At 35.0% G+C, this 22,894-nt stretch overlaps 2 protein-coding genes across 10 annotated transcripts; one reads left to right on the forward strand and one right to left on the reverse strand.

Annotated features, from left to right (window-relative positions):
* The first annotated feature begins 1,584 nt into the window (after positions 1 to 1,584).
* On the forward strand, positions 1,585 to 21,865 carry LOC124438220 (golgin subfamily A member 1-like). 9 transcript variants are annotated; one of them, XM_046988237.1, is made up of 23 exons: positions 1,585 to 2,063; positions 2,627 to 2,714; positions 2,872 to 2,927; positions 3,370 to 3,429; positions 6,340 to 6,451; positions 7,730 to 7,825; positions 7,910 to 7,962; positions 8,032 to 8,155; positions 8,349 to 8,444; positions 8,800 to 8,880; positions 9,766 to 9,876; positions 10,106 to 10,201; positions 10,284 to 10,373; positions 10,822 to 10,881; positions 11,182 to 11,256; positions 11,484 to 11,521; positions 12,152 to 12,224; positions 12,618 to 12,740; positions 13,210 to 13,269; positions 13,335 to 13,513; positions 13,590 to 13,638; positions 14,370 to 14,423; positions 14,523 to 14,700. In XM_046988237.1, the coding sequence occupies exons 6-23, from the start codon at positions 7,769 to 7,771 to the stop codon at positions 14,664 to 14,666; spliced, it is 1,563 nt and encodes a 520-aa protein (XP_046844193.1). In that variant the 5' UTR covers positions 1,585 to 2,063; positions 2,627 to 2,714; positions 2,872 to 2,927; positions 3,370 to 3,429; positions 6,340 to 6,451; positions 7,730 to 7,768; the 3' UTR covers positions 14,667 to 14,700. The 9 variants fall into 9 exon arrangements, with proteins under 9 accessions (XP_046844193.1, XP_046844192.1, XP_046844186.1 ...); XM_046988236.1 differs by having other exon boundaries at positions 1,585 to 1,945; XM_046988230.1 differs by lacking the exons at positions 1,585 to 2,063; positions 2,627 to 2,714; positions 2,872 to 2,927; positions 3,370 to 3,429 and adding exons at positions 5,980 to 6,063; positions 21,709 to 21,865 and having other exon boundaries at positions 14,523 to 14,595.
* On the reverse strand, positions 14,915 to 17,234 carry LOC124438225 (protein SET-like). The gene is made up of 7 exons (XM_046988242.1): positions 16,848 to 17,234; positions 16,382 to 16,504; positions 16,123 to 16,236; positions 15,871 to 16,035; positions 15,728 to 15,793; positions 15,420 to 15,650; positions 14,915 to 15,339 (listed from the first exon to the last, which is right to left on the reverse strand). The coding sequence occupies exons 1-7, from the start codon at positions 17,082 to 17,084 to the stop codon at positions 15,304 to 15,306; spliced, it is 972 nt and encodes a 323-aa protein (XP_046844198.1). The 5' UTR covers positions 17,085 to 17,234; the 3' UTR covers positions 14,915 to 15,303.
* Positions 21,866 to 22,894: the final 1,029 nt, after the last annotated feature.

The following is a 22,894-nucleotide window of genomic DNA, read 5'->3' on the forward strand; positions in this document are numbered from 1 at the left end:
AAAATATATTAATAACATCAACAACATTGCTAAATTGTTTTAATACTTCATGTTTGTGTATTCATTGCCTGAGTACTTTAACTTTTACTAACTGATATTGTACCATACTTAGCTATTTGTGGATAAAATATTCTATCTATTTATCATAAGTTTAAAGGTCACCAATTGCTACTCATTTCTAACCACTGTTTCTAACTGGTTGTAAATTTTGCACAAAGTGGCCAAAACGATGCTTGTAAGAACAGAAAAAACTATAATTTATTGCTAATAATGCATAGAAGTCCATGGATTGCCAAAAAACAAGCAAGAAATAAGCATTTAGGTAGGAAAAAGAGGGCCTGGGAGCAAGGGCTTACTAGAAGATTTTTCAAATTATTTTTTATGTGACTATGAATTCATTAGTCAAACATCATACAAATGAGATCAGTGCAAATTCGACAACTGATTATCAAAGAGTTACCAAAGGATAACACGTGGGAAATGTAAATATGGCATATAATTTGTAAATTTCTCCATGCTTTCAATTTTGTTGTTTTTGCATTTCTGTGCACCATAAGGCATCCTACCCTATTAAATGGCATCCTACCCATAAGGCATCCTACCCTATTATCACCTAGGCCTGAAACATTAAAGAGACCTTTAGAAAGTTTGCATGACAGTTTCCTGAAAAAGGGATTAGTGATGGAATGTACTTCTTTCGCCCACAAATAGAATTAGCGCATGACAGAAAAAAAATGACGCAGAAGAAAAATGACGCTTTAAAGTTCAGACACTCAATAAAAAACAATACTATTTTCGATAAAAGATTGTGTTATTCTCCCCTTTACGTTTTTTTCTAGTGACATTGTTATTTTGTTAAAATTTAACAATAGAAAAAGAATTCATATAAAGCGAAAAACACATCACTCTTTTCAATACACCTGCTTTGAATATTTGTCTTGGTAGTTTTCTGTTGTCATACAACGTTAAACTTGAAACTTATTCCACTAATATATATTTAATTCAATTTAAATGTGAAAGCCAGAAAGACGTAATGACGGATGGAAAATATTGCCAGGTAAATTTTAAAGCCTTAATGTTAATGTACCCCAAATATGGTTTAGATAAAAAATACTTTTTTACACATTTAAGCTACGCGCAAATGCTTTTATTTGACAGTATTATTGAAATAAATAGCAAAGGAAAAGGTCAAAGAGAATTTGCCAGTAATAAAATTTCTTCCTATTTGCTTGTTAAAATTATTTTTGTTAATTAAAGTGATTAATTTGCTTATTGTTTTGTCCACAAAAGACCAAATATTGCCCGACTTTTGGGTAGAAATTGCCCGACGTTACCCTTTTCCTTAAAATTGGGGTGGGCACCCCAGCACCCCCGCCTCGTACGCCTATGTTCTTGAGCATCGAAAATTTATTCAATGATTTTAGTTGATTTTGCTAATTAATGTTCCACAATATCAGTAAAAATAACTGGTAAATATTTAATATTAACAAATAGTTACAAATAATAGAGTAATAAAATCGATGAATAAAGTTTAAATCTGCTGCGCAGTGTAATCTCATGTCAGCGGTCTAATACAGTATTATATGCGCAGTGGCGGGTAACTTAAAGTCTCGAAGCCTCATAACAAAAGAATGAGCGACTTTTTAACCAACTTTCGACTGGTAGAAGTTGAACTTTCACCTCTAAAATGTTCACAAAACTTAAGAAGAAGATAGTGGAGGAAGATCATAGCGATTTGGGCTCGTCATTGGCGAGTAGTCCGCCACCTAGCTGTCGTTCTCGCTCAATTTCAAAAGAAAATAAATGGCACAAACGAAGAATGAGCAGCGCGAGTAGTTATTATGGCTCGAGAGAATCCATTTTTACAGAACCTGGATTTATGTACAGAGATACATCTTTCCTAAATGATAAGGAAACTAGAAGCGTACGCTCGTCAGATGCGGTTGTAAGTCCACGAGCCTTGAAAACATTCCCATTAGATTTGCTTTCTTTTACGGTCTACTCGTCTCCTTAAGTACATTCATGGCTGATTAAGTTTCTGGCAGTCGTAAATATTTTATGAGGTGATGTCATGTGTAATAAAAGGACAAAGAAATCAATGCATCTTTTTATGATAAGTTGTACGGATATGGTTGCCTTCTTTGATACTAAAAAATTGGTCTTACACTTTTTGTTTGCAAATTAAATTTACGGACAGCAATTTATGTTTTTGTCAACAGAACATATGAAGTAGATGACTTGCCTTTTTTTTTAAAGTTTTGCCGGCAGGCAGGTTTTGAGACAACTCTTGCAACAATGGTTATATTGAGATTAATTTTCCCTTCAGCAAACTAAAAAAACAAGGCAAGTCATCTGTAGGATATCAGATATAGTGCTTTCCTAATGTCTGTTGGATTGATTATAAAATGTCCAGCCACATGCATATCTCTTAACTTACCCCTATCCCTAACTTTGGCCAAAGTGTTATGTTTGTGTTTGTGGTTTTCTGGTTTTGTTTTTAAAAATTCAGTTCAATCATCATTTAGGCTGCTTGATATGTACATGAAATTTTTCTTGTATTTGCTTGGAATATGGTCGTTTGTACAAAAAATTATCTGATTTTTTTGCATATTTATTTCAAATTTAGTCAAACACCAGCAAACCTAGAAAGGATCTTGTGTCAGTCCTACGTGAAAAAATGAAAGAAATTGACGCTTTGAAAAATAAACTATCAGGTTTGCTGTTGTAATAGTATGTAAGTTTTTCATTTAAATTTAGTACCTATGTAATATTTGTAAGTAAATTTAGTTTGTAGTTTTTGTGAGTAAATTTAGTATGTAATTTTTTTGTCGGAAATTTCATTTCCTTTTGTTTTTAAAATAACACTTGTAGAATATGAAGAAGAAATAAAGAGATGGAAAAAACTTTACAAAGAAAACCCTTCAAAGGTACAGTAATTAGAATGAAGTGTTTTGTAATGTCAGCTTTGTTGAAGTGATTATCTCTCGGCTATATTTTTACTTTTTCTCAATCACTTTTTGTGGAAAATGCTAAAAATATATACCAGTGTTGACTTGATTGTCTTCCCTTAATGCTTATTTCATTTTCTTTGGAGGAGAAATATGTTCTGGCTTTAATTTAGGTGTATTGCTTTCTCTGAACAAATAACACAAAACTTCCATATAATTAGCTTCAAAATTTTTATTGAAGAATTTTGAAAAAAATGATGAGTGTCAGGCACAATATAACATTCCAAGCTTTTCATTTTCAGAAATATTGTGTTCATTAGATTTGGGTAATTTTTTCATGTTTGTGGTGCAAATAAATGCTCTCTATGTGTAGCCACCATTTGTGTGGTGTCTTTTATCAACCATAGTCTTCTTCACCAAGGTATCACCCACTACAATTGGTGCAAAAGAAAAAGCTCTCGACATTTTGGTTAAAGGATCGGTAAGAACGTTTTACACCTTTCTTTAATCGTTGTATGTGTATGTATCTTGTCGTGTATCACGACCAAACGTACTGGCAACAACTTTCTCGTCCCAGGCCCATATTCCGTGCGTAGGTGTTGAAATAGACTGAAAGTATTCTGTGCATCTTAATCACAAAAGCCTAAAGAAACAGGAACATAACGAAATAAAATGAAATTCATCATGCTATTTACTCGTTTTGTTTCTTGTATTTTGATGAGAAAAGCTTTCACACTAAGATATCGTATTCATACAAAGTCGCCGGCAATTTACACACTAATTTGCTTCGATTTAGTAACTGTGGCCTTTCTATTTTGACTTCTGAAACACAGATTAAACTAGAAAAGAACTAAATATCTCGAGGCCATTTCTCCGTTACGTCCAATGTAACTACCAATTTGTGGATGAATTAACGTTAAATACGCGTTCTAAAATGTTTCAATGAATTTAATAACTGGAAGAACTAGACCAAACGTATAAAGGTCGAAATGATCAACGTTAAATAGGCGTTCTAAAATGTATCAATGAATTTAGCAATTGGAAGAACTAGACCAAACCTACAAAGATCAAAATAATTAACGTTAAATAGGCGCTCTAAAATGTATCAATGAATTTAGCAATTGGAAGAACTAGACCAAGCCTACAAAGATCAAAATAATTAACGTTAAATAGGCGTTCTAAAATGTATCAATGAATTTAGCAATTGGAAGAACTAGACCAAGCCTACGAAGATCAAAATACTTAACGTTAAATAAGCGTTCTAAAATGTATCTATGAATTTAGCAATTGGAAGAACTAGACCAAGCCTACAAAGACCAAAATACTTAACGTTAAATAAGCGTTCTAAAATGTATCAATGAATTTAGCAATTGGAAGAACTAGACCAAGCCTACAAAGATCAAAATAATTAACGTTAAATAGGCGTTCTAAAATGTATCAATGAATTTAGCAATTGGAAGAACTAGACCAAGCCTACAAAGATCAAAATAATTAACGTTAAATAGGCGTTCTAAAATGTATCAATGAATTTAGCAATTGGAAGGACTAGACCAAACCTACAAAGATCAAAATAATTAACGTTAAATAGGCGCTCTAAAATGTATCAATGAATTTAGCAATTGGAAGAACTAGACCAAGCCTACAAAGATCAAAATAATTAACGTTAAATAAGCGTTCTAAAATGTATCAATGAATTTAGCAATTGGAAGAACTAGACCAAACCTACAAAGATCAAAATAATTAACGTTAAATAGGCGTTCTAAAATGTATCAATGAATTTAGCAATTGGAAGAACTAGACCAAGCCTACAAAGATCAAAATAATTAACGTTAAATAGACGTTCTAAAATGTATCAATGAATTTAGCAATTGGAAGAACTAGACCAAGCCTACGAAGATCAAAATACTTAACGTTAAATAAGCGTTCTAAAATGTATCTATGAATTTAGCAATTGGAAGAACTAGACCAAGCCTACAAAGATCAAAATACTTAACGTTAAATAAGCGTTCTAAAATGTATCAATGAATTTAGCAATTGGAAGAACTAGACCAAGCCTACAAAGATCAAAATAATTAACGTTAAATAAGCGTTCTAAAATGTATCAATGAATTTAGCAATTGGAAGAACTAGACCAAGCCTACAAAGATCAAAATAATTAACGTTAAATGAGCGTTCTAAAATGTATCAATGAATTTAGCAACTGGAAGAACTAGACCAAACCCACAAAGATCAAAATAATTAACGTTAAAAAAGCGTTCTAAAATGTATCAATGAATTTAGCAATTGGAAGAACTAGACCAAGCCTACAAAGATCAAAATAATTAACGTTAAATAGGCGTTCTAAAATGTATCAATGAATTTAGCAATTGGAAGAACTAGACCAAGCCTACGAAGATCAAAATACTTAACGTTAAATAAGCGTTCTAAAATGTATCTATGAATTTAGCAATTGGAAGAACTAGACCAAGCCTACAAAGATCAAAATACTTAACATTAAATAAGCGTTCTAAAATGTATCAATGAATTTAGCAATTGGAAGAACTAGACCAAGCCTACAAAGATCAAAATAATTAACGTTAAATAAGCGTTCTAAAATGTATCAATGAATTTAGCAATTGGAAGAACTAGACCAAGCCTACAAAGATCAAAATAATTAACGTTAAATGAGCGTTCTAAAATGTATCAATGAATTTAGCAACTGGAAGAACTAGACCAAACCCACAAAGATCAAAATAATTAACGTTAAAAAAGCGTTCTAAAATGTATCAATGAATTTAGCAATTGGAAGAACTAGACCAAGCCTACAAAGATCAAAATAATTAACGTTAAATAGGCGTTCTAAAATGTATCAATGAATTTAGCAATTGGAAGAACTAGACCAAGCCTACAAAGATCAAAATAATTAACGTTAAATGAGCGTTCTAAAATGTATCAATGAATTTAGCAATTGGAAGAACTAGACCAAGCCTACAAAGATCAAAATAATTAACGTTAAAAAGCATTCTAAAATGTATCAATGAATTTAGCAATTGGAAGAACTAGACCAAGCCTACAAAGATCAAAATAAACAAATTACTTCAATGATGGAAAAACTAGATGAATTAAGCAAACAAAGGTACATTTTAAATCAAATAAAAGGCACCTCTAGATATAGAAATAAATGTTTTACAAAGTGACCCGTAAAAAAGCTAAATATGATTAATAGTCATAATGGAAATCTCATTATGATGCACTCAGTTTTCATATGATATACAGTCAACACAAACACGGCATGAACATCAGCACATACGTGCGTTAAGCAAAACACGTGGACTTACAAGTGGAAGCACGTGAAACATGTTTATTTCGAGTAGCATAATGAATCTATGGATGTAAAATGTCTTTTGATCAGGTGTGACTATGAAGAACAAGAGCAGATATTGAAGCAACAAACATCAAAGTTAGAAACAGAAAACAAAACTTTGAAGAGCCAATTGAACGAGATCATCACAGAAGTCACCCAGGTTGAAATTACAATCATTGCTTAATGAATATTTGATGACGAAAGGGTTGTAATAAGGGACATCCGGGTTATACGTGTTAATAAGGGGACATCCGGGTTATACGTGTTAATAAGGGGACAAGCGGGTTATACATGTTAATATGTTTTGTCTTGTGAATACCAACTTATATTGAATTTTCCTTTAGCAACTAAATGTTCAATCCAAAGATAACTGTCCATGTGCACTCGCCTACCCCTTGTACTCCGCTGTTCATGTTCATTCCTCTACCCCACCCCACCCACCCCCATGCAAACAAAGATAAGACCTCAGGGTAAGGAAATAGAAATACTCTGATGCGAGTAAATGATCATCGAAATATTGGCTGAGTACTGTGCGCATGGACGGATTTTTGGGGGTTGTAGGGGGGTTCCACCATTCCAAATATCTGAATTCACCCTCCTAAATTAACTGTTCGTCCCTAATAGAAATGTGTCAACCCCCAAATTCTTAGCCAAAAGACCATTCCTTGAGTTAAACTGAGTTTGTCTAGGCAATGTTTGAACTCTCTATACTACCTTTGGTAACTGCACTACCGGACCGACCCTAAAATATTTATTCCCTTAGTTTGTCTTACGTCACTTCCCAACCAGCCCAACTCCCCCTAAAATTTCTAGCTATACAACCTTTGGTGACTGCACTACCAGACCGACCCTAACATAGTCACTTCCTAACTTTCTTTTACGTCACTTCCTTACCAGTTCATGCCCTTATATTTTTAGCACCACTCCTGTGAAAAGTATGAAAACCCGTCAATGACCGGTTATGAAAACCAGTCAATGACCGGTTATGAAAACCCGTCAATGACCGGGCATAAAAACCCGTCAATGACCGGGTATGAAAACCCGTCAAAGACCGAGCATGAAAACCCGTCAATGACCGGGCATGAAAACCTGTCAATGACCGGCAACAAATTGAAATTTAGTCGACAGGAACATTATATATGAAAAACGTTTAAGCTACAAAATACCCCAACTACAGCGGGCTGAAACTAAAAATTTCAAAATGTATGTTCAAAACGTGGAGAAATCAAAAATCCCTGTAAGCATGTTTTGTATTTTGCGAAAGAAATCAGTAGTTTCCACTGTGTACCGATGGATTTCAAAATGACACGCGTTGTCATGCGCAATGACACTGTTGATTCTTTTGAAACACTAGTCTCCCGTGTTGGTCATAAAATTTGGTACTTGTTGAATCAGGTGAACTGACCGCTTACTGTTCATTTCTACGTTCCCTCTGTAGAAATCAGTCGAGCTCCGTAAAGTTGAGAAACGTTTGGAAATGCGAGAGCAGGAACTTAGCGAATTACAAGAGCTTTATAACAATTTGAAGTCAAGGGTAGATTTTTATATATTTTCTATCGTTTGTCTACCCGCAAATCTGTAATTATGTAATAAACGACTCCTGTCTGTTTTCTGTTAGAGATCTGTGGAGATTTCTACGGAGGATAACGAGTTCGAAAGTTCAGAAACAAGGTGCGTTCGTTTGTTTAATGTCGTGAAAACGTTGTCACCTCTTGTGATTTATACGTCGTGATTGATTAGGCTTCGTAAGAGTGAAAGATCTTTCCTCGATGCAGAACAAGCTGCTGAAAACGACGCACAAACGAACGTGTTTTCCAAAATTGGGAACGAAACATCATCTGAAATGAACGCTCTTGCAACTCTGGTTGGTATTTCACCTATTTCTCCTTTAGCAAAATAATCATATGTCCACATGACAGGCTAGTTTGAACCTGCGAACTATTAATATGATTGGAACATTACTAAGGGGTGTAAAACGATCAAAGGATGGTGTTGGTGTCAGAAGGTATCCTTATGACCCTAAAAGATATGATTTTTAGATGTGTAACATTTTCTAGGTGGCATCCCTAAACGAAAAACTTGAAAGGAAAGATAAGGAATTGACTAGTTGTAAACGTGTCGCCGAAGAAACGATCGAAGAACTCAACGAGAAGGTTTGTTGTGATTAAATTAAGGTTTGAGAAAAGTTATTCTCGACTTTACGTAAATAGTGTTCGTATCATCAAATGTTATTTCGATTGTAAATGGTTGCTGAACACTTAAATGTTTTGACTCTGATCACTTAAATGTTTTGACTCTAGTCATCTTCAGAGTCATAACTTAAATGTTTTGTTATCGTCTTGGGGATTGTTGGGCAACGGTTTTATCTCAATACAATGTCTTACGCAATTAACTGATCAAAGTCTCAAGTATTCGTCCATTCATAAACCCGCATTGTGCTTGATCAATATGTACTGTAAAAATATCCAATATCTTGGTTAATATTGTCTTTACCTTTTGCACTCACAGATTAAAACGATGCAGAGCAAAAGTGTGAAGCCTCAAAATGAACCAGTACTAAATGATCAATTGGATGCTCTAAAACAAAGAGTACGTATATCGTTGAAACAACCTCACGTGAGAACACTCACGTGCATGTTCTTCACGTGATAGTACCTCACGTGCAAGAACTCTCGTGATCATACCTTACCTGACCACACCTCACGTGCAAGTTCTTCACGTGAGAGTACCTCACGTGCATGTTACTAACGTGCATGTACCTCCCGTGAGAATGCCTCGCGTGCAATACTTAATGAGAGAGCACCTCACGTGCAAATCTTACACTTGCAAGAACCTCACACAAGACTTACCTTACTTGGAAGAAACTCACGTGAAATTACTTCACATTATATAGTACTTGTCGTGTTGGAATTAATAATACTCTCTAAATGTTGCTGCTGACACAGAGACAAATTCTCCTTATTTACTATAAAGTAGTTAACCAATAGACTTGACTAAAGTTTGAGAGAGGTTTTGTTGTTGAGAAGGAAGGGAGAGGAACATATACGTATAGGATCAACATAGTGAGTATGTGCGTTATCAAACAGTTATTCGATAAAGCTTGAGTTGTCTTTTCAATCGACATTACCTATTGATGGGCGACGGGTGTAACAGTCACCAAACACGTAGAAGTTCTCATTTTTGAACTGTGTTGTATAGCTGTATGCAGTGGCGGATCGAGTGTACGTCAAAATAAATTATAGCTCCTCAATTTTAAATTCAAATTACATTAAAAAAACTATTGGTTTTTAATTTCTAAAGAATATCATTTTGCCAATGAGTTTGCCTCTAAGGTGTTTAGAAATGTAAATATATGCCAAAATGTGCTGCAGTAATTTATTTTGACGTACTCTAAATCGGCCACTGGCTGTATGCGTGTGTTGAATGAATGCTACAATAGTTATTTTAATGACTTCGATCGTTTTATACATTTAGAACTCTTACCTCGAGAAGGAATTGGAGAGCGTTCGTAGTCAACTGACGCACGCAAGAAGATTGAAAGACAATCGGCCGGCATGGCGTCGTTCGTGTGATACAAAGCTCGAGGTGAAACTTATTCTATCTTTAGCTCACAAAATTTACGTTTTGCAATATCTATGTACGAAAAACATATCCCATAATATCATGTCGAAAACAAATTCAACTCGGCAGTGCTTTTAAAAGGGTGTAGAGTTTCAAAGTTAGTTTTCTTGTTTTCTCGTGTGTGTGTTTTTTTTCTCACATTTTCAAATCGTGATTATCTGGAATAAATTATATAAATATTCGCGTCATGTAGGAACGATCGCGTCATGTAGAAAATGATTTTCGTCAGAGAGAAGCGAAATATGAAAGTCAACTTGCAGATCTACAAGAGGAAAGGGATCAACTACATGTACGTTAAAGTACTCCAAGTTCAAATGCCTTTGTCTGTTATTTCCTGAGTCGTATTTTTAACGTGTTCATCTCTTCTTTAGTCGGATCTTTTGATCAAAGACGAAGAGTGCGCACAAATTTCCATGTGTCTCGACGAAGCGTTGAATAATACGAACGACCTGAAACAACAGGTGTGTTTATCATGCCGTGGTTGTTTCTCATTTATCTATTGGTCTCTCTTTGCAGGGATGGCTTTGGGGGAAGGCGCACAACTCTCCTTGCCTTGCCACAGGGGATGCTGGAGGTTTATCAATTTCCTGCTAAATACTAGTATTCCAAAGCATTTAGCAAAAGCAATTGTGATTTGTGAGCACACAATCAAAAATCTCCCCATCTTTACAAAATAGTCTGACATGATACGGCAACAAGTTTGCCATCGAAGCCTAATCTAAACTAGAGCACCCCCTCCCTCCCTTCTTGCAAAACCATCATGGATCAATCCCTGTATTTTTTATCTAAACTAGACCACCCCCTCCCCCTCCCTCTCTTCTTGCAAAACCATCATGGATCCATCCCTGTGTCTTTTATTTTTATTGTAATCTCCTTTCTATGGGTTTGATGATTTTATATTGATTCCAGATACAATGTCTCGAGACTGCACTTGAAGAGAAAGCCTGCACGAACAACACTCGAATTAAGGTAATTTCAGCTAAAAGTTGAAGAGTTTTTTCTTGGTCCTTCCTTTTCCTACTAAAGGATTTGTTGGGTTTTCCTACCGTGTTTGAAATATGTTGTTGTTTGAAATATGTTTTTGTTTGAAATATGTTTTAGCTAAATGAAGAGAAATTGCTAATATAAAAATAAGCTTTGTAAAAAGTTACTTGCATGCATGCATAAGTGTATAACTAACAAAAACAGTGGCAAACTTAAACAATTGAAAATCGGTGTAATTTGCAGACAGAAGGAATAATTGGTTTAAAAAATGTTTCGATAATTTAGTCATTGGATGCTTCAAACCGGACGGGGAATGTCGAAATTATGGAGGCACTACATCGACAACTTGAACAGTGTAAAGTGAGTTTAATGACGTTAACTTGACTAAGCTTATTGCGTCATCAAACTTTAATGACGTTACTTAAATAAGCTTATTGCGTCATTAAACTTTAATGACGTTAACTTGACTAAGCTTATTGCGTCATCAAACTTTAATGATGTTAACTTGACTAAGCTTATTGCGTCATCAAACTTTAATGCCGTCATGACAGATTTTGTTTTCGACTGAACGATTTTGGCGATTTTAGGAAGAAAATCGCCATTTGGAAGAAGAGTTACAAGAAAGGTTTGCTTCATTGTTCACTCATTTCTCTTTACTTTGTTCCCGTTTTTGCTAAATTAGTAGCTGTAGATTTATGTACTCGTGGGGAAACATTGGAAGTACGTTTTCTTCAAGGGAGCTTGTTTTCCATCGTAATTTTGCACTCATCGTTGAACATTTTGTTTATACAACGTTCTTTGCGAAATGATGTGAACGTTAGTTTGAAACACAAACTGAAACATTGTGTTTATACAACGTTCTTTGCGTAGAAATGATGTGAACGTTAGTTTGAAACACAAACTGAAACATTGTGTTTATACAACGTTCTTTGCGAAACGTTACAACGCAAACTGAAACATTGTGTTTATACAACGTTCTTTGCGTAGAAATGATGTGAACGTTAGTTTGAAACACAAACTGAAACATTGTGTTTATACAACGTTCTTTGCGTAGAAATGATGTGAACGTTAGTTTGAAACACAAACTGAAACATTGTGTTTATACAACGTTCTTTGCGTAGAAATGATGTGAACGTTAGTTTGAAACACAAACTGAAACATTGTGTTTATACAACGTTCTTTACGTAGAAATGATGTGAACGTTAGTTTGAAACACAAACTGAAACATTGTGTTTATACAACGTTCTTTGCGTAGAAATGATGTGAACGTTAGTTTGAAACACAAACTGAAAGAAAGTGATGAAGAATTGAAGACTTATAAAATCAAGGTGATGTAAACATCTTCAGTCATTTTTTCAATGTTTCAAACTCGTGCGCGCTCTCTCTCGTCTGTGATTTGTATTTCGCTGGAAAAAAGCCTGGGTACTAGACTGCCGCGTGGGAGCTACGTAGTTCAATTCGCGTGATGTTTTTTCGCAATCTGCAATTATTTTTGCATTACCTTTAAAATAATTCGATTACCAGGGTTTATTATTTGGAAATTTACGAGCAATTGCATTTTTTCAAAGGTAGTTTGAAATGAAAGTTGATTGAATGCCTGCAAGGATCTGTATTTTGGTTTTCTATGATTTGATCCAAAATAACCTAGATGTAAAAGTATCGGGGAAAATGAAAAACTTTCCGTGTTGTCGCTTGTGTAATTGTTCAAGTCATGTTTATAGTTATCCCAATTCGAAGAAAACAATAAACTCGCCGACAGACAGAGAATTATAGATATGAAATCAAGCAAGAATGATTTGAACGAAAATGATGTTTTACGTAAGCAGATTATTGAAAAGGACTTGGTAAGTTTTTATAAATTTTTACAACTCGTTTAACCCGTTACTTGGCGAATTTTTTCAAAAGTTTGTTCTCGTTTCTTTCGGTGATTGTTAAAGGTCCATACTACACTGCCAAGTAAATGGTTAAAGGGGAAATTCCTTGTCGAACTCGATATTATTTTTAATCTACACATGTCCAGTTCCGAGCATCCTTCAGAGTAGTCTGATTCACTTTTTACAGGTGATTTCGTTTAGTAAAAAATTAGCATGTGCTTGTTGAGGATTTCAAGTTGTGTTTTTACTTCTAAGTGCGAGAAGTTTCATCTGCTCAAAATTCAACAAAAACAATTTTCCTTTTCCTTCACGGTAGCGTTTGCTGGTGAAGTTTTTTTGTAGGTCATTTTATCTGACTTGCATGAAGTATTACTTCTAAATGGAAGAATTTCTGTCTTCATTCTTTACCAAACTTATCATTAAATCCACTCCATTTTAGAAGATCAAGAATCTTCAAGCGAAACTCGTGGATATCAAGAGAGCTCTTCAACGCGAGCTGGTTAGTGTCTACTCCTTTCATTCGTGTTTTGCTTACATGAAGTATATCGATTCGGTCTTATTTAGAAGTCTTCTGTTGATTGTGTCGATGGAACAACGGAAAATCACACGGACAACACAAGGATTGCGTTGCTGGTCTCAACGTCGACGCAAACCGATAACGAAGACTTGGAGTACTTGCAAATGAATTTCAAGTATCCTTTTCAATTCCTTGTTATCCTTACAAATATGCTGGCGATATCACTGTAAATATCACTGTAAATTATTTCTTTATGGTCATTTTTCTTTCGTGTTCTCCTTCACGCCACATTTCTACCGTAGATATCTGAAACACGTGATAATCAAGTTTATGTGCAGCACAAACGAGAAGGTAAAATTACTATAGCACTTTATTTCGTGTTTTTTTCCCCGTGAAGACGCACTCCATCACAGTATACAAACTTACAGGTTATTTTGTTGTTCATTTAAAAATGGGATTCCTAAACATTCCTCACCCCTCCCCCCCCCCACCCACCCTCGGATTTTCAACTTCATTGTCAATTTTCTGTAGTCCAGACAAATGTTACCTATCGTTGGTCATCTATTGCGTCTAACTCCCAAAGAAACAGATTTAATTAAAGACACCTTTGAATGGAAACTGCCTCTTGATTAAACTCTATGCCTAAAATGTAAATACAAAACCGTTACAAGTAAAATATAAATTGTTTTCATCGTATTATACTGATGTGTTAACAAAAATAAATATTTTTAAAAACGCTAACTTTATTGTAACACGCATTTTCATAATACACTCCAATCTTTGAAATAAGCTTGTAAATCTTTTTAAAACATTATAAAAGCGTGTGATTTATTTTAACATACAGTTATAACTATTCTTACAAATTACAATAAGGATGCTGTGTAGCAACTAATTGCTTTTGTAAGTGAAACACGACTCCATTGTCAATTAAAAAATTATAAAAGCTGCGATAAATTCAACCGAAAGTGTTTGGTTCGTATAGGAATCGTCCTTAATTCTTAAGACGGCAAAGTCATTAGTTTCACCTCAGAGGCTCTCGAAATTCACATGTTTTCTGTCTTTGTTGATCGTATTTTATGCAGGTATATTTGGTGGATGTGACGTCACATGAGTGCCACCTACGTGAATTCAGCGAGGTTAGGTGTAGTACAACGAGTCATATTAAAGTTCATCGGATCTGCACCACCCGAGTTTTATGAATATTGTCTGACGCATTCATTGCACTAATACTCAAGCGCTGGACGAAGAGCAGTTACAGGTCAAAATCGTCGAAACCTTCAGCCCACTGCGCAGGTGCGTTAATCCCAGGTGAGTCAGGGGGGGTGAACACTGGGCAAGAAATTGTTTATAAAGAGAAACTGAATTTTTCGTTAACTTAAACATTAAACAGTTATGATAAAATTTTCCGACAAAGTTGTGTTAAAAAAGCGATTTTATTTGTAATATACAAAATACCACTCCTTTTTTCGGAAAAATCGAGCCCCCCCCCCTCCAAGTTACGCCTTGGCTCCCACGTGTCGTGTGCATGGGTAATTTAGGAATGACGAGATTTCACAATCACTTATTTTCAAACAAACCTTAACACAAAATTGTCGAGTGAATTTTTTTCTTCAAAAAAAATACTTCATTTTTATCGAGATTCAATAAATCCAAAATGGATGATATTATTTACTTTGTGGAGCAATTGAACGGATGATAAAATTTAACATTTTTGCAAAAAGCGTTAGGTATGTGACAGCAATGAAGCCTTCCAGCATGCAAGTAAACATAGGTGGAACTGTGGTACCTTGGACATCCTTGAACAATCAATAGAGTCAAGGGTGAAGTGATTCACTTCATTAGCATATTTACACACAAATGGGAAAAAAGTAAAAAAATTGTCTTCAATTGTCTGAAATTCTCAGGTTCCTTCTTGTCAAGAATGTCCGCTTGCATAAGATAGACTTTTTGTAAAAGTCATAGTTGTGGATCAGTTCTTTCAAATTTATCTGCTCTTGGCATTCCTGAATGTGGCGATCATTCCAAATCCCCTGCTTCAGCATCTTCAACTTCCTATATAAGTGTGGGAACCACTATCAGGCCAGGTATGAAAGCTAAATTATAAAAGATCATCATTCTTTCTGTATAGTTACCTGTTCATCTTGATCTTCTTCCACATATTCCCCATCATCATCATCATCATCTTCATCATCAACACCTTGTTCTTCTAAATCATCATCACCTTCCTCTTCACCACCATCATCGTCATCATCATCATCCCCCTCCTCTCCTTCTTCCTCTTCATCTTCTTCTATAACAACAACCTCATCCCCTTCCTCGTCATCTTCATCATCTTCTTCAACCTCAACTACTCCTTCATCACCCTAGAAGATCAAGCACATTTTATTCTAACAAAAATATTCAATACAAACGAGCAAAACTTTTATATAAAATAGCAAACCTCATCTACATCGCCATCATCGTCGCCATCTTCAGCATCATCATCACCATCTTGCCCAGCAAACGTCTAAAAAAATTGTTTGAGATACAACTTTTAGCATCTCAATATACAACTGCCTTGAGTTCAAGTCTAACATAACTTACCAAGTAAAATTGTAATGGATTGGGCCAAATCTCATCCTTGATTATTTCACCCAACTCATCAGTAACTGAATTGGACTCTTCCGAAAACCAATTAAAAAAGCTTTGTGCTTCTTGACGGCCTCGTTTTATTCCAGCCGCACTTTCTTGAAACGTTTTTGTCAAATCCTTTAGAAAGATAAATGGTCTTAGTAAAAGGTGTACACTATCCTGAAGCATTTATAACATATTATTGAGACTTTAGTGATTACAAACCATTCCATTTTTCCACTTGATGTTTGTTGATTTCGACATTTGTTCTCCATTGTCATTGGATAAAAATTCTTTACTAATTAGGTCATTCTCAAAGTATGGATTTTCCGTAAAATGCTAAGGGAAAAATGGTTAGTCATATAGAGATTACCAAAAATTCTAATAAGAACTATACCCATTAAGAAAATACATTCACATGGATACTTCAACTCAGACAATATCAGAGTTGCCCAGCTTAAGTTCACTTATATCGATTACTTACAAATTTAATTCTATATCCCGACTTTATATCTTCGAATTCCTCCACTTCCACTGACTTTAAGTATTGCAGTGCTTCTTCATCTTCTTCATCAAGTACACCACTGATTTGCTGGTGATTTAGAAACTATTTGTCATCAAGGAATACATAAGCTATGCTCGAACAATAAGAATATTTGAAAATAACCCAAGGTTATCATGGAAACAACATGTTATCCATGTAGCTTAATTAATCACTATGTTGTCTTCAAGTGCTTCAACAAGTGGTATGAGCAATTAGTGAAGCAGTAACTTTCTTGACAGGAATCAAACTGGTTATTTATGCATAGCTATGAGTCCAGCACATGTGTTTTGAAATCTTAGGAAAAATTTTACACTACAGTACACTATTTAGTTGTCATTTCTCCTTAGTATTAAAGCGAGACTTCTGTATATTTTCAAACAAGTGTTTATAGCAAAAGAAAGGATACAGCAGTCACCCAAAAGTTTGGTATCTTCGATATTAGATTCGTCCGTCTTTCGAAGTGCGGCTTCCGCAGTGAATTATATTTTTGTTCCACTTTAAGTATTTCCTCCGAAGCTCTTTCATTTAGAGTGTCAATTTCGTTTTGGACACTATCGATTTCCTCGACAATCTCGTGCTCATCTCCGCCGTTTGTTTCTCCTTCCAACTTCCTTAATTTCCTAGGACTTGCGGTACCAGCCATTCCCAAGTTTCTTAAGTCCACCAAGGCTAGCAACACAGTCAGACAAAGACCTCAGAATCACTTGTCTAGTAAAAGTTTCAACTCAACCAGCAGACAATTCTTTTCTCTTTTTATCAAACATCAAAGCTTGCTTAGCAGCCTGGCAACACACCTGCGCGCCAAAATCGTTTGAACGCTGAGCAGAAGGGGAGGGGGTGGGGGAGATTTTAATGCAGCTAGGGTTAGCCTTTTTTGCTACTTGTTAGTCCATTAGTCAGACCGAAGTTACTGAACATTGACCCGAATGGTTGCTTTTCCATGGAAAGAAAAAATGTATATCCAACGATGCATTAGTTATTCAAACTTTCGTTGTTGTTTGTAATTAGAATTCACTAGAATTTAGCTACGTTTGATGGATTGAAACAAGGTTAGCCACCATGTACATTCATTGTGCAATTCTGATGAAATAACACAAGACATCGAACTGGGATATCCAAATGAAGCCAAATATGCTCCGAACGCATGTACTCGATTCGTATTTATGCCTGTTTGCTTTCGCAAAGAAAGATATTCAACGATACTGTAAGAGGACTGTTCATCGTGACTGTATTAATGGAATGTGGACAAGAAATTTGTGCACTGTGGAGAAGACGACGACGAATAATGGCGCAGCTAAAGACGCCAAGGTTAAAAATACTGAAGGGAAAAAATTGGAATCGGATGAAAAGCGTAAATTGATGGAAGAGAAAGATGGTATTATCAGCGATCTCGAGGTATAACTTCAATGAACATTTTTGTCATGTAAAAAGTCATAATTCTATGACCAAAGATTTTGACTTTATTTCTTTGCTCACAAACATAGTTTCCACCTGACATTCTGAATTACTACTGCTCTTTTTTCAAAAGCTGAAATTTCATTTTCAAAATCAAGACTTTAAAATCCTTGAATAAAGATTGTTTCAATTATTCAACATGATTATCAATCCAATTTTTTATATTCCATGAAATGCGCAAGCTCCCAAAATTCCATGCCATCAAACTCACATGTTTTTCTTATCATATCAAATAATTCAAATGGCATTTTAATAGAAAATCTAAAAGTCATAATTATCCCAATCGTGTACAAGTAACCATTCTAAAATCATGAATTTCTACTTAAAATCCCAATATTCGTGTTTTCAATATTGTAACTTGTTCATCAGACCACTCTGCATTGTGTTCTTTCACCCTTCCTCTTTGTTCTTGCTTTATGGTTAACTCATGGGAAAGAACTACACAATGAACATGATTGCTGAAGTGTGACCATGTGCATACATAATAATATAAATAAATAAACATTTTGTTTTGTTGATTTTTCAGCAATAATTAATGAGTTTTTGGCCACCAAACTGTAGTTCAAAGGTTGCATGATGAAAAACCATCAAAAGCTATAGTTTGGTGGCTGAAAGCTCATGAATTAATAATAAAAAGACAATGGCCATCTAAATCATATCATCAGATTAGTATATTGTGTTTTAGTTGACTAAAATATTGCAACTGTCTGTAAACCATCAAAACTTCTTGGCTTATGTTTTTGTGGTTAAAATACCTATATCAGGATGAGAGAAGTAACTTCTTTATTATGGCTGATTTTAGGAGCATTTGAAATATGTTTTATCTGGTTAAAATTTTATTGTAATAGGTTTTTTCGCCTACATGTACATGACTTAGTGCCAAAAGTGACTTACTTAGGAAAACATGTTTGCTTCGTAAATTATATTAACCATATAATATTTTCGAATTTTGTGGGAAATAACATCCGAAGGGTTTACTTTCAAACTGTTGTTTACATAAATCCGTATTATGAAAGTTCTCCTATGTAGGTCACTTCTGGCATCGAGGGGTACACTTTTAGGCTCTAACGGCCCAACAAAGATAAAATATTTGACCAATCAAATATGTTACAAATGTCCTTAAAATCAGTGTATATATCTAAAACAATAATTTTCCCTTAAACCAGACAGAGCCACTTTATAAATAGTGTTGGGTGTTTTTTTGAATTGATTTCAGCTAAGATTGCTTTGTTCGTCTTGCGGTGAAATGAATTTATGATTGAATCAGAAAATTTTTTACCTGATAATTTTTTCATCGCACCAATAAATTAAAGTTTAAATTCAAAATTTGAGATTTAATTTATAACTTAAACCATTTCCAAGTTTATACACCATCCCATAAAGTTACAAGTATTTCTATTAATTGCACTGTAAACTTGTGTTTTGCAGGATAAATACAAACGTGCATTGGCTGAAAGTGAAAATGTGAAAAATAGGATGAAAAAACAGATTGAGGACACTAGATTGTTTGGCATTCAAGGATTCGCCAAAGATCTGTTAGAGGTAGCCGATATTCTGGGAAAAGCCACTGAAAGTGTTCCAAAGGAAGAAATAGCAAGGAACAGCCATCTTAAGAGCTTGTATGAAGGACTTCTCTTAACAGATCAACAGCTTCACAAAGTATTTAACAAAAATGGTTTGGTAAAACTTTGCCCTATCGATGAAAAATTTGATCCAAACTTCCAAGAAGCGATTTTTGAACAGGACGTTCCAGGCAAAGAAGGTATGGTTATTCTGGTGAATCAAGTTGGCTACACTCTGAATTCAAGAGTTTTAAGACCAGCGAAAGTTGGGGTGGCAAAAGCAAAAAACTGATTGTATTCGTTGATGTACTATTTACAAGAAATAAAGTTCGCATGAGTGGTGTAATTCAATGGTGCGCGTGTGTTTTACAGTCAAACCAGGTGTTGAATTCCTATGAACAAAGCGACATACTTGTGAATTCAGCAAATATTCATTTGATAACACCGAACGCAATTTGCAATTTGAAATTGTTTACTCTCAGTACTGTCTTTACTTTCTCGTCTTGGTATTCACACACAAAAAATAAAACAATTTTGTGAGTGAAACTGTGTTGTGATTGCTGGTGAATTGTGTTTGGGCGGTAAAATGACTACTTGTGTCACATGTTTGTGTACTGTAGTCTTTCTTTTTCTGCATCTGTCTCGCTTTAATCGTTTTGTTTTTTTTTCAAGAAAGGTGAATCAATCTCAATCTTACTTCAACACGCTTGTATAACGACCGCCCGCCTAAATATTACAACACAATCTGAAACCAGGTTTTCTTTATTTCTACAAGAAAGTATTGCAGCTGCTTCAGCGCAAGAAAGATGCAATAACTTGCCAGAGCTAATTGCGTTCAAAATCAATCGATGAAAACATATTGCAAAATTGACATGAATATTGAAATATTCAAGGAAGACAACACTCGGTTTGACTGTAGTATTCTTTTCGGGTGCAGGGCAAGCGCGAGATTTATTTTGTTCAATAGTCTTATCATATTTACGCACGGTATAAATTATTAAAAAAAATTTAAAAATTTCTTCGTATGCAAATAATGCAATCCAATGGGTCACACTTAAATCAATCCAAATCATTGGATGAAATTTAGCTCGTGATCTTGTTTTGAAATAAAGCGCAGCGGATGCTTCCCGAGGATTTTATGTAAACAACATTTCACGATCTTTGACATTTACTGGAGTAGTAGCAACGCTTCACTCGATAACAACATTAAATTTTGCGAAAGCGGTCAATTGCCAGCATCGTGATTTATTTTTATTTGCATCATGAATGTCTCTTACGTCGACCAAGTTCAGTGGAAAGATATAGTCAATAACTCCACTTGTGGCAATCATTCGTGTATTCATGGCAGTTGTATCTCTGAAGTGTGCGTGTGCGAAGTAAGTAGTGACTGCTTAAATACAATGGTTCGTTTTCTGTCGTACTTTTTTGGTACTTGCTAGTACGCCGTCGACTAACGAAGCAGACGTTTGTTTAGAGAATCGACAATCACGCCATTTTGCTCGTCGACTTTTGTACTACTGAGAGTTTTTCACCCAATTATACATTTTATAATTTAAAATGTAGTAATTTTACTTTTATATTCCAGATTGTACTTGTATTCGCTTTGATCGATGATTTCCTTTATAAACGCGTACTGGGCTCATTTAAGTTATTCATTATTTCAAACAACAAGGCGATAATTATTCAGTATTCAAATGAACTCAGAAAGGTTTTATGACTAATAAATCCATCACTACATTTTGCCCCCACTACATTTCCTCCAAAGTAGTTCCTGTAAAAGCCAAGGCTCCTAGATGTTTTTATTTCGAGTGCGTCCGGTAAATTTCAGGACTCTTCAAAATATGTCGAAATTTAAATTCCCCCTGTCAATAATTACCAGTACTCGCCGAGACCCGAACTTATGAAACGAGCATGTGAAACATAGAGTCTGGTTATTGCCAGAAAACGTGAATTGTACCCGTGAAAGTCAAAGCAATGACGTTTCGAACTTTTCAATGGCCTAATAATAGCATTTACGTCATGATGTGTATTAGCGTACTTACGAGCCATCGTAAGTACGCTAATACGTAAGTCGTATGTAACATTAGAACGTATTTTGCTACAACTTTTTTCCCTTAAAAATGACTTATTGAAAATTCTTCCTTGACTTAATTCGTATTCTTCTCTCGATACGGCGTACTTCAACTTATCACTGTTTGCTATCAGGGAAATAAAAACTCATGTTTTTTATTTTGATGAAATATATTTCAGGTGAAATTCACAGGAAATGCGTGCATGGACCTGAATGAAGTCTACTTCATTGGCTTTGCAATTTTTTTCTATTTGATATCAGCCGTTGCCTTTCTACAATTGGTAAGCTTTAATTCCTTGGAAACTTCTCACAAGGACTTGTTAACGTCTGTGCGCCGTTTTTAGGTGTTTTGCGTGAGAAGAGAGTTGCAACAAATGGCTAGGCCTCGTTTCTCAAATGCTTGTCGTATGACGATACAAAAATTGCTGTATTTCTATATAATCGTTGCTGCTGGAAGTCGCGGTGCCTATTTCACTTCGGAAGTACGTCAAAATTATGGCTAATTACGTCAGCTACGTCAAAATTATGGCTAATTACGTCAGCTACGTCAAAATTATGGCTAATTACGTCAGCTACGTCAAAATTATGGCTAATAACGTCAGCTACGTCAATTACAGTCATTTCAAAGCTTTTCACTTTCATTAAAGCACCTTAAAGACGAACAAATTTTCTATGACAAATACTCGCAGCCCCTGTTTACGGGCAACAAACTTTTTACGACAAATTTTTACGTGGCGAATTTTCTTTCATCGTCTGCACGTATCAACATATCACATTTTGTTGATTTGTCATATTACCTTTGTAGACCTTACAGACGAACAAAATCAGTCATGAGGCAAATTTTCTATGGCAAATGCATTTGTTCTAAAGCTGACATGCTAGCTTTTGAACAAATGCATTTGTCAAGAAAACTTTGCTAGAAAGTCCCATACAGACGAGCAAAGGACATTTGCCATGTAAAAATTTGTCAAAAAAATTTGCTCGTCCTTAAGCGGCTTAACTTCCCCTGAAAGTAAAACACCCTGGGTTCGAGGCTCCATTTTCAATTGTTGTAATGTAAATATATTTATTGATCTTTTTGATAGTTCTTATCACCACAACATCCTAGATGGACCATGGATTTGTTTACCGTTTACTATCCATTTGTTATATGCTCATTTGCGGCATTGATCTTTTTTTGGGCAGAGGTAAATTAAAAATATATCCACCCGCGTGAAGGCGACGTGTGGCAAACTTGCGGATTGTCTTACGATACAAAGATCAAAAAAATTGTCGTAACGTGTTCCTACCTACAAGTGCCTCAATGGAAATCATTTTACTGATATGTCATTATATAAATTTTTCTTACAGGCTGCCATCGACATT

Source organism: Xenia sp. Carnegie-2017, unplaced genomic scaffold, assembly GCF_021976095.1.
Source record: "Xenia sp. Carnegie-2017 unplaced genomic scaffold, XeniaSp_v1 HiC_scaffold_19, whole genome shotgun sequence".
NCBI lineage: Eukaryota > Metazoa > Cnidaria > Anthozoa > Malacalcyonacea > Xeniidae > Xenia > Xenia sp. Carnegie-2017.

What these genes read in the sequence shown, in the direction of transcription:
- LOC124438225 (XM_046988242.1), bottom strand. Translation starts at nt 17,084, where the DNA reads ATGGCTGGTACCGCAAGTCCTAGGAAATTAAGGAAGTTGGAAGGAGAA. An exon ending in ATCCATTACAATTTTACTTG is followed by an intron (nt 15,794 to 15,870) that starts GTAAGTTATGTT and finishes CAATTTTTTTAG; the next exon opens with ACGTTTGCTGGGCAAGATGG. An exon ending in ATGATGGCGATGTAGATGAG is followed by an intron (nt 15,651 to 15,727) that starts GTTTGCTATTTT and finishes TTGATCTTCTAG; the next exon opens with GGTGATGAAGGAGTAGTTGA.
- LOC124438220 (XM_046988228.1), top strand. Translation starts at nt 6,029, where the DNA reads ATGATGGAAAAACTAGATGAATTAAGCAAACAAAG. An exon ending in GATGAATTAAGCAAACAAAG is followed by an intron (nt 6,064 to 6,339) that starts GTACATTTTAAA and finishes TCTTTTGATCAG; the next exon opens with GTGTGACTATGAAGAACAAG. An exon ending in AGATTATTGAAAAGGACTTG is followed by an intron (nt 12,741 to 13,209) that starts GTAAGTTTTTAT and finishes ACTCCATTTTAG; the next exon opens with AAGATCAAGAATCTTCAAGC.